This window comes from Gouania willdenowi, chromosome 9, assembly GCF_900634775.1.
Source record: "Gouania willdenowi chromosome 9, fGouWil2.1, whole genome shotgun sequence".
Classification (NCBI taxonomy): domain Eukaryota; kingdom Metazoa; phylum Chordata; class Actinopteri; order Blenniiformes; family Gobiesocidae; genus Gouania; species Gouania willdenowi.
Window position 1 is genome coordinate 10,117,745 of NC_041052.1, and position 11,524 is coordinate 10,129,268.

Sequence of the window (11,524 nt, forward strand, 5' to 3'; positions counted from 1 at the left end):
AAATCTGGACATATTTACCCTGGGTATGACCTTTTCAACTCAATAGAAATATGAAAAATAAAAACAAGCCATAAAAATTTGGTGCGTAGTAGATCGAGTGGATTTTATTATTTCTATTTGACCCAAACCCCCCGAATCAGTGAGAAGAAGAAAGATCTAAACCTGATCCAGATAACTGAACAACAGCCAAAAGTAAATAGACATGAAACAGTAATATTTTATTACTTACTATTTATTAATCGTCACATAATGACAGGCTGATCCTTTACAAAGGTCTGCAGTAGATTCCTCATCAAAGCTCCATTGTCGCCGCCCTCCTTTTTAAATCTTCCCTTTGAGGGACGTGAAAGTCCACACATGGACACCACTTTGTGTTGAGACACACCAGCTTTTTCAAAGTAGCTGTTTTGACTATATTGAAGCCCGTTTCACCGCCAAAGGTGCTGGGTTTCCAGTACTCAGGGGAGCAGATGGGATTTCCCATCAGGCCTTTCAGGGAGAAGGGAGCCCCCATTTCTATCATACTCTCTCCAAAAATGCTCTTAGGGCGGGTTTTCTCCAGCAGGACCCCTGGGTAAAACTCCAGAGCATCTATGTGACCGTAGAGTTCTTCCAAACCTTGAGCCATTTCCCTATTGTCTGGTAGAAAACAAAGAGACAAAAAAGTAAAAAAAAAACCTCTCGACCATTCATCTCAATCTCATGCATTGATAAATAATAAAGTACTGCTATATAAGTGATGTTCATCAGTTGATTTCACATTTATGAAGAACTTAGTGTGTCTCCAGACAACATTCAGCTCTATCTCAATCACTCCAAAGCTTGTTATGAATTTCTTGATGTGTGGCCTTTGTCGGAGTCATCTTTAAAGACGTCTCACTTCTAATCCAAGAAGCTCCTTCAGAGCAGACGGTTAGATATGGCGGCTCTTATGATTAACTACTTCAAGTCATGACTCAAGCTAGTTGTTGTTGTTTGAAATCAAATTGTAGGATGGGATACAGAAACATATTTCAAACCTCGAGAGTTTTTGAACCTGAACAGTATTTGTTCTTCGTCATCAGATTGATTATGTGTCCCTAAATTGGAGAACATCTCTCTTGACTTCATCATATCTTACCGGTGAATTCATTGAAAGACTCGTAAGGCTTCAGGCCAAACTTTTTGCGGTATTCATTAAAAGGCTGCACACGTGCAGCTCTGGATTCTTCAATCACTATTTCAGCCACTTTGAGAACCACCTCAGGGGTATTATGACCTCCTCCGATCTGAAAGATAAGCCAAACATTATGAGTTACTGTGAGATGTAACATATTGCTAATCCAAAAAACAAGTCATCAGCACTATTTAGCTTAATCTGCTTCTTATGCATCTAATGCAGCTTTGAGAGTGTAGTCTAGTAGATAATCTCTTTTTAAATGTAACTATGCATGCAAGTCTCCTTATAAGTGCAGTTTCAACATAATCATTTAGATGCTCACTATTATATCTATTGAGGTGATTTCAGAGACCACAAATGTTAGGAGATCCAATCCACTGGAAATTGACCTCTGGGCTGTCATGTTTTATGAGAGCTCTATTTATTTTGTTATCTCTTGTCTCACACATTATCAACTGATAATGTAATGACTAAAGTCCCCAGGGCAGCTGTGGCTACAATAGTAGCTGACCACCACTAAGTTTGGAGTGAAAGAATAATGCCTTAATTCTGTAAAGCGCTTTAAGAGTCAATGATAAAGTGCTATATAAAATCTAATGCATTATTATTATTATTAAAAGCTTGAGGAAAATAAAAAATAAAAAAAAAAACAGCCAATTATATAATTATTATTATCAATCAACATATAATATATGGATCTGATTTATTGTAGTATTGTACAGTAAAGGAGTGAAACTGATTTTAGTCCAGGTGCCAAACATTGAAAAGCTCCAGTTTTTTTTTTCAGTTCATTTTTAAGGGGAAAAAAAAGTGCAAATTCAACATTAATATGATCACATTAATTTGAATATATATATATAGTATTATCTAAGGTGTAAAGCAGTCACTTACAGAACCGAACTATGGAAAATATATTTAATATTGTTTTTGTACAAAATTGTCACCCGAGTCACATTGGATTTTTGTGGCAGAGCAGGTTTGGTCTTTTATTAGGTTTAAAATGCTTAATGTACAGAATTTCACCTTTAAATTTAAAACGTCCAAATGTTGTCAATTTCATTTCAGTCGTTAAAAAATGTGTGTTTATGTCTGACTCAATGCTCACAAGTTCACAACTCTTGTGTTTTTGTTTCCTGATAACAAGTGCAGTCCTTTTCATGCATTTTGTATTTTAGTGTAGCAGTAAATTATATGCTAGGTTAATGCTAACGCTATTGCTAGGTTTATGCTAACACTATTGCTAGGTTAAAGCTAATACTAGGTGAATATTGATGCTAGGTTATTGCTAATGCTAGGTTAGTGCTAATGCAAGGTGAATGTTATTGCTAGGCTAATGCTAGGTTATTGCTAGGCTAATGCCAGGTTAAAGCTAATGCTCGGTCAATGTTAATGCTAGGCAAATGCTATTGCGATTCTTAATGTTAACGTTATTGCTGGTTAATGCTTGGTTAATGTTAATGCTAGGTTAAAATTAATGTTGATGCTATTGCTAGGCTAATGCCAATGATAAGCTAATGCAGTCAGTACCACGTGGGCCAGCACCTGCATCCTCACTTGCATAACAGGATAAGTAAAATGCACTGCTACATTGTATATGATATGATATTATGTTATTTACGTGCAGGAGTAGGGGGTACATGGCTTCAGGTTAAATGTCTGAAGGGGTACAGGACTGTGACAAGTTTGGGAACCACTGGTGTAAACCAGTAAAGTAAAATGTATAAACAAGTTGGCCTGACAGAGGAGGCTGTGACCAAAGTATTTAAATGCTTTGCAATGATTAGCATAGCATAACTTACATGAATAAAATGCAGCCAAATCATCTTTCTTTTCTTTGCTGAAGCTCAGAAGATTATCTCGACCATGTCTAAACACATTCGGTTGCTACTCTGTTGTTGCCCAATTATCTCTTTGCTCTTTAGATTTGATCCAATGTGTTTAAAGAGACGGCCTGTAGCTGCTCTACCTGTCCTGCAGGCTGTCGAGAAAAGGCATCCACCATCTTCTCCACCCCATAATGCATGAGGAGGGAGTTGTTATATAAGAACTGAGAGTAAGGGATTTCATCTCCATCAATCAGAAAGCTGTCGGGCATCAGCGGGTGCCAGTGGTAGAGGTGGTTGAACTCCAGTGCGATGCGGTTACTGTACTGGAAACGATGGCTGAAGAGCAAAGAGGGGTCGAACTTTAGCTTCAGGTGGTATCCACTCAGGTGCTGCACGTACTCTTCAATGATGATGATGATGATCTCACCTGTGGGAACACCATCACCATCTTTTTAGTAACGCTCCTTTCTCTTCCTGAATCAGCATCTTTACTTTAAAGCAGGAGTGTCAAACACATTGTAGTTCAGGGGCCAAATATGGACCAGTTTGATCTCAGTTGGGCCACAGATTTTAGCATTAATTGTACTCTAGTTTTTAATATTAGTCCCTGTCAGATCTTCACTCAAAAAAGTATTCATTTGGAAAACAATGTGTGTAATTTAGAGGGATTTTGTGGAATTGTTTGTAAGAAATTGCAAGATTTGTGGAAAGATTGAGAGTTATTTCCACATTTGGCAAATAAAAATGACTGCATTCATGTGATATAAACATAGAAAAACTGCAAGCCCCTAAAAATATTGCAAAGTTTCATTGAAATGGTGAATTTAAGATATCTACAACTAGATTATTTGGTAATTTACACAATGTTTCATGTTATCGCTGTCAATTTCACTGTCCCCTGCAGGCCGAATTGAATACTCTAAAGGGCCGGATTTGGCCCCCGGGCCTTGAGTTGGACAAATGCTTTAAAGGGTATGAAAATCAGAATTGGCTGCAAAATGTCCCCTAACGACCATCATACAGCATCTATATATTAATTTTCAATAAAGGTTTTTGACTCAGTCATACCTTTGTTTCTGAATGGACCCCCAAACTGTTACTCACCAATAATGATGAGTCTTCCTGTCTGGAAAAGCTGTTCGTCATCCCAAGTGGGATGTTCTGACTTCAGGATGTCACACACTCTGTTATGCTCCCTCAGCCATATGGTGGCGTACATGGCGAGTCCTGGCAGCATGCCAAACACATCCTGACCAATGGCCAGTCGCTGCTGAGCAGGGATAGTATCAGCATACACCATGTGCACTGGGACTTCAGATGTTGTTGGAGGGTACATCTCACCATTTACCAACTGTGGGAAAATAGGAATTATTCTTACTGGTTAGTTAAACATTTAAAAGTAATATTTTCTTCTATTCTACTTTGTTCCTCTGTGCTTTGCAAATAATGTAAATTTGATTAGTTTATACCATTTGGTGTTTAGATTTAATGTTTAGATGAAAGCTCATTGTTAAAGGATTGGCTAGTTGAAACAAAGTATAATGCAACAAAAAAAAAGTTAAGTAAAGATACTTTTCCCAATCCACATCAATTTTTAGCTCTGCCAAGGATATACATCACATTTTATTTATTTGTTTGTCTGTTAGCAGCATTATATTGAAGGATTTTGACAAAATCTTAACCAAAGATTGATCTTATGCCATGGAAGCATCCATTAAATTTTGGAAGGGATTCGGATCAATATACTGATTCTAGATTTATTTATTTATTTTTTTTAATAGTACTTTGTCACCAAGTCATGTCAAAATAAGTTCAGAACTCCATGAAAATTAGTCTATTGCTTTTGTGATACACTTTGATTTATTTATTAACATATTATACCAAACTTTACAGCCTTAATGCACTTTTTCAAGGTTGGGGCAAATGATTTGGCAATTGGAGGTTTGCGCTCTTGTTTGTTCAATAAAATGCACAAGGCAGAAAAATGTAGACAACTTTGTTTGCCTCAAATCGCAACATTTGTGATGAGTTGCAAACTATAATTTTGCAGAAGTTGCATGCTTTTCTCCTGCAATTACCTGATATTTCAGCTTTCCATCCAGATGAAGCCGAAGATGATGCTGTCTCTCAAGGGTTTCTCCATAGATGTTGCTGGCATCTACCTAATATTGAAGAAATAAGTGTGTATATTTGATTAATTTTACATTCAGCTCCTCATTCACAAATATTTGAGGTAATTTTTGAATGCTTAAATTCATTATACATGATAAAAACAAATTATTAATCATCCAAGCATGATATATTATTGTCTTTCGTCACCCCATGTCCTAAAGCCAATGTGAAGCCAACTTCAGCTTTACGACTGCTCTTGAAAAACTGGTGGGTGAAGTGTTGGGCCATGAAGGCAAACATCAGACTGGTACCCTGCGGATCTGGACGAAATGTCTTCCTTCTGAAAAACCTCTCAACTAAAACTCTGACATCAGGAAGACGTTGTTTTCCTGTGGGAGGAAAATTTATTTATTCACTGTTAGCATATTTCAATGTGTTCATCTGCCAAAGTGTCACCTTTAGTTCCCAAAGGCAAAGGGCAATCCTGGGGTACTGGAGGGAGAAGTCGGGTGTAGTAGGAAGTGTTGTGGTAGGACTCCCAGCTGAGGTATCCATATTTGGTATTGAAGGTTGGTGGACTTGGAATTAGTTCACTCCTGCCTTGAAGAACAAAGTACGTCACACATGAAATATAATTTTATTAAATAAAACTAAGTTGAGTTTGTACATTTCTGTTGTTTTGTCGGTTTTGTTGGGGTTTTTTGTTGTAATATTCTTTATTTTGTTTGTTTTGGAAGTCATTTGTGTGTTTTTTGTTTTTTTGTGTGTGATTTTGGAGACATCTATGTATTTTTGTTGGTTTTTTTGGCTATTTTTCTTTCATTTTGTGTGTTTTGGAAAATGTTTTTGTGAATTTTTTTGTCATTTTGTGCATTTATTTGGGGTCCGCACAGTACCTACCTGACAAAACTTTGATCCTTGGCCTCCTATGGTGATAGCTGTCAACCCGACCCTCCCTAAGCCTTTCCCTAAGGGTCTTCATGACTCTTCTTTCCAGCTGTGGAAAAACACTAGTTCTCTTTGTCTTTCCATCCAAGATGAGAATAAAAAAAAATGTGCTTAAAAATTCACAAAAGAAAACAATATTGTAATGATTCATGCAGAAATTGCACATATTGTATGTGCTATGTCACTCTTTTCAGGTACTTTCCATACCCAACAGAAAGCTAGATCGTGGACCAAACCGCGGTCCCACGCGCCCAGTTTGAATCCGGCTGCGATCGACCTAAAGACGTTCGAGAATCGGTCGAAGGTGAGCTCTGCTGTTTGGATAAAACAGAACTCAACGGTGGCACGTCCCTCGGAACTCCTTCAACCTTCTAACAGACTTCATCTCCAAGGTATCGAACGAACATTGGACCCCCCGCAGATCTGACCCACACAACTATGATACATACTTACACAGAACACACACACTATACCTGCAACTATGTTCCACTGTCCGTCTATACCCTCTTTAGTTTTTACGAGCTCTTTAATTTTTATGATCTTTTTATTTGAATATGTACTCCTCATTTTTATCCAATAGCTAGTAGACTAGTGTTCTTTTAGATTAATGACTCTACTTTTATTATCCCCCACCGCAAAGTGTTAAGGGAGATATAGGTTTGAGCTCCATCCATTAGTTAAATGGGACAGCTTTTCTCAGAAACTGTTTAAGATAGAATAACCAAATTTGGTGTGTGGCTTGAGGGTATCAACACCTTGATGGAGTTCGAAAATAAGAAGCGCGCAATTATGTTTTCCAGAGTTATTGCCCTTACTCTGTTTTTTGGACTCTGCTCGAGGAATCTTCAAAGCGGAAAGCTTTTCTTAGAAATCGTTTAACATAGAATAACCAAATTTGCTGTGTGGCTTCAGGGTATCAATACCTTGATGGAGTTCGAAAATAAGAAGCGCGCAATTATGTTTTCCAGAGTTATTGCCCTTACTCTGTTTTTTGGACTCTGCTCGAGGAATCTTCAAAGGGGAAAGCTTTTCTTAGAAATCGTTTAACATAGATTAACCAAATTTGCTGTGTGGCTTCAGGGTATCAATACCTTGATGGAGTTCGAAAATGACAAGTGTGCAATTATTTTATTAGTTATTATCCTTGTTTAATTTTTCTTTACTTTGTTCGAGGTATCTTTAAAGGGACAGCTTTTCTTCGAAACCGTTTAAGATAGTTAGTACTTTTATATTCTGATGTGATAATATTTCCCCCACCACCACAAAGCATACTACTACCTACTTGTCAGCACTAATCTCATGACGGTGTCTCTGAGGAAGGAGTTGTTGATGAGGTTCCAGAGCCAGTGGAAGTGAGTGAGGATGTAGTGAACCACTGTAGGCCTGGGCTTCAACATTAGATGAATGCTGGTCCAGTATTCCGCTGCATTAAAACATCAACAGCCAAAATACTTATACAACCAAACAATGTGTCAGGGGTTAAAGATTTCATCTGATAGTTTGATGATGAATAAAATACGACAGATTTTGTATTACATTAATGAATTTTATATAGTCCAACAACAGAATTATAGCTTCATTACGTTATCATAGACAATATTCTTCCAAATAAAAAATGTAAACTAATGACATTTTGCTTCAAATCAAATTTGGACACAATTGTAAATGGGTTTATACAAATAAAGTTTGATTAAAAATGATCATTGCCCTTTTCTTTAGTCTTTAATATCCCTTCAGTTTAATGAACACACTCACGAACAGTACAGTTTTGTCCATAGAAACCAGTGCGGGTACAGTCACACTGGTAGCCGTCTGTACCGAATCGGACACAAACTCCAGAGTTCTGGCAAGGGTAGTAACAACATGGATTCACTGCAAATCACAAGAAAGGCGTGACTATTAGTACTGAAGCAAACTGTTGGTGATTAATAATTCTTTTTATATACGTTTCTGGCTATATGCAGAGAATGAATGAGCCACTGGGGGCCCCAAAGCTGATTTCTAAGCCTCATTTGAGGAGAATAAAACAAAATGTGCCTGTGTTTATTTTTAAAATGTGTGAATATACATGTAGTATATAAAAATTAAAAACTACAATCATAAGCTGTGTGCGATACTTGTTCTTACAAATTTAAATGCAATATATATATATATACCTCATAACAATTTTATTATTGACATTATAGAGTAAGACCTTTGTTTTTCTTGTATTCGCATTTTGTATCATTTATCTGCCTTAAGTGGTTTAATAATGAACTCACAAAAAAAATAATTTTCCCATCAAAAAACATCTTTTCAAAGCACTCCGTAGAGTTTTTAATGGTTTATAAATCACTTTATGAAGTAACCTGGGGTCATTGAACAGCATATTGCATAGGACATCCAGAAAACTGGAAACAACTCATTTTGGGGTGAAAATTAGACTATAAAAAAAAATACATGATTATTTAAACTGTGATAAAAATTAATGAAATACAATCTACTCAAAAATTACTAAAATCCTTAAGAGTTAACATTGTCGAATGAGTTGCTAAATTTGAAGAATGGGCAAGTCATTGTGAAAGCGTGGGGCAGGAAGTTAAAGCTTATCAGAAGTCCCTCATGAGAATTGAGACGTAGTGGCAGGAAAATGACACTGCTTAATAGATATAAATAGACGTTCATTCACCCAAATAACATCTTTTCCACTTTACCTGATCCTACCCCAAAACTACACATAACTGAGATTGACCCCCAAAGTAACACTGAAAGGAAAGTTGTGTTAAAGCTTTTGCATCTGAATCTTCTTCTTTAAGAGGAACTGGATTATGTAGCAACATTGGTGTCCAATCTAACACATAATCTTTCACACATTCTGTAACAGTTTCCTGTCTCCCACTGTTTGCTTTGTCTTATACATTAACTCCAAATACTCATCTATTTTACTGCACTAAGCATCCAAAAAAAAAAAAGGCTAAATTATGTGTATAGTGCATTCCACACACACACAATGTGCTTAACATGATGTTTGAAAATCAACAACAAAATTTTAAATATCTCAGTCATAGGAAGTAGAAAATAAAAGGGCTTTTAACTCCAAAATAAAATTAGAATACAATACACCTTTATTGATCCCCCAGAGAGGAACTTTGCAGCAAAACAATATCAGAAAATAAAATTACCATTTCATACGAATAAAATAACCAACATACATTCATATCTGTATTCTTTCTTTGATGCCCATGGTATGTGGCCCAGTGGGGACCACTGCTCTAATAAATGCTTTTCCTTTATCCTAACATTTTTTTAAAACAAGATCACAGAGATGGAGCTGATTAAATATTTATTAATTCACATTTAATGATATCAAAGACTAGAACACAACCAATTGTCCTTGGATCCTCGACACACTGTAGCAGCTTCACATCTACAGAATGGTCATTCAATTTTACAAATGTGTTAAATAGCAGTGCTGTGTGAAAATGGTAATGCACAATGTTGAGATTGGAAAATAAATACATAAATAAAGCTCCTTACCAATACTTGAGTCTGCAATACATGAGCATCTCTCCAGCAGAAAGAATTGAACCAACACCCAAAAGAGAAGGAAGGTCAAGCCTAAAAACAGAAATTACCAATAAAAAAAATATATTAGATGAAATCAGCCTGTGATTTATTGCGTGCTGTCAAATTACTCAGGGCTCACCTTTCATATATTGCATTATTTCACTTTGATGTACAGAAAATAAACTGTGTGAAAATAAACTCCCCCAGGCTTTATATCTCACGAGAAGCTGCTGCAACCCAACTTCCTCTTCTTCCCTCACTCAGCCCTCCTCTGATGTCTCCACATTTACCAATGTTTTTGAAGATTGTGAAGACATTAACATCCAGCGTGGACATTTAGTCTCCAAAATAAAGCTGTAATGGAAATCCATTTGTGTTGACATTTGGAAGAGTCCCAACTCCACCTGCTGGTGACTTTAAAGTCAAACATTTTCAAACATGTAATACGGTTAATTTTAATCCAATGTAAATCATTTAGTGCAAATCCTCAACTGACCAATCCATCCTTCCTTCCTTAATCAGAGACTGACAATGCTATGACACAGGCATCCAATTACAGTGTGGCCTTTGTAAGAAATCTCTATTTATACATTTGTTCTTTGATGTAGACACCACAATTACATTGAACAGATGCATTGTTTGAGTGTTTTAGCACATGTGCTAATTTACAACACTTGCAGGAGGCTTTTAAAATGATGAAAAATAAATTAATTAAGAAAATCAAGAGATGAAATGCACTGAACAAACATATTAAAGCAGTAAAAGTAGTTTACAAATGAAATACTTTAGTTACAACGCAAAGGCAACATGGTCAAACAAGCACAGTTAAAACTATTTATGGGAGCACTTGGAGGCCTTTTCCTTTTTGTGAGCATACAGAACATTTATAATTTCACATTTGAAGATGAAACACCTATTTAATTTGTTCCTAGTATACACAATTATATGTGCATATTGGTAAATGCATATTTATACACTTTTAATGTTAATATAATTGTTGTTTTAATCACATATGTATCTTGTCTTGCATTTCTTGTTTCACCTCATCATTTCTTCACTTTGGAAGCCATTGTAATAAAAATGTGTAATTTATCCCTGGGATTATTAAGATAATTCTGTTTTTTCGCTAATAAATTCAGATAAAACTGGATGCTGTGTCAGGACAGATTTGGCAGGTGGGCCTACAGTATGGCATGCCTGGTTTAACGATGACTTTCCCAACATGATCAATACAAAAAGGACAGGAAGACACCAGAAACTGATCTTGAAATTAACATTACACTCAGAAGTAAAACAAATATAGCAGACTGAGCTTAGAACTGCTGATTGCCATGGTGTTGCCGGTGCAGGCTGTGGAACAACATACAGCATTCCTGTTAATTGGGATCAGATGTTCCTCTGAGTGGAACCTGGCTGGGAATAATCTGGAATCATTTATTTTATGGAGAAGATGTTTAGTTAAGCAGTGCTCCTGCTCTAAATGAGCCTGGGTCCCTGTGACAGATATATACCACTGGTGAAAGCACTAAAGGCTGGTTCCTGACTTCTTCCTTCCACTGGTTCAGGTTACAGATTACTAGACATCCTATCCACTGGTAAAAATCAACCAATCAGACTGGGAAGGCAGTAAGCCTTGCACTGCTATACAGAGGATAATCCTTTGAGTGTGGTTGGATAAAGCTCTTTGAAGTGTAGTTTGGTATATTTTAATATGGAGTCTAAAATATTAGTGCCCTCTAGTGGTGTACTGCAACAGTAGATACATTATGTTATTGTCTGCAAGTGTTGGAGCAGAGGAACTTTCGAAAGACACATTTCTGCCAAATTGTGTTGAGGGTAAAGTTAAGGAGCTTTAAAACAAACTATGCTAATGAGTTTGAATCTGCTGGAAAAGCAAGATGTGGAGTCATTCATAGGCTGTCAGGAAGCTGGC

At 36.6% G+C, this 11,524-nt stretch overlaps 1 protein-coding gene across 2 annotated transcripts; it reads right to left on the reverse strand.

Moving 5' to 3' along the window:
• Positions 1-214: 214 nt before the first annotated feature.
• ptgs1 (prostaglandin-endoperoxide synthase 1) lies at positions 215-9,818 on the reverse strand. Of its 2 annotated transcripts, XM_028457140.1 has the most exons (11): positions 9,731-9,818; positions 9,562-9,642; positions 7,801-7,917; positions 7,328-7,468; positions 5,554-5,697; positions 5,305-5,486; positions 5,064-5,147; positions 4,090-4,336; positions 3,126-3,412; positions 1,121-1,268; positions 215-639 (listed from the first exon to the last, which is right to left on the reverse strand). In XM_028457140.1, the coding sequence occupies exons 1-11, from the start codon at positions 9,744-9,746 to the stop codon at positions 293-295; spliced, it is 1,794 nt and encodes a 597-aa protein (XP_028312941.1). In that variant the 5' UTR covers positions 9,747-9,818; the 3' UTR covers positions 215-292. The 2 variants fall into 2 exon arrangements, with proteins under 2 accessions (XP_028312941.1, XP_028312942.1); XM_028457141.1 differs by lacking the exons at positions 7,801-7,917; positions 9,562-9,642; positions 9,731-9,818 and adding an exon at positions 5,998-6,094 and having other exon boundaries at positions 7,328-7,407.
• Between the last annotated feature and the right edge of the window lie 1,706 nt (positions 9,819-11,524).

Bases quoted from the DNA above. Each gene is read 5' to 3' on its own strand.
- ptgs1 (XM_028457140.1), bottom strand. The intron at 5,148-5,304 runs GTGACGAAAGAC...CTTCAATATTAG, and splicing joins CATTGGCTTTAGGACATGGG to GTAGATGCCAGCAACATCTA. The intron at 4,337-5,063 runs GTAATTGCAGGA...ATTTTCCCACAG, and splicing joins ATGGAAAGCTGAAATATCAG to TTGGTAAATGGTGAGATGTA.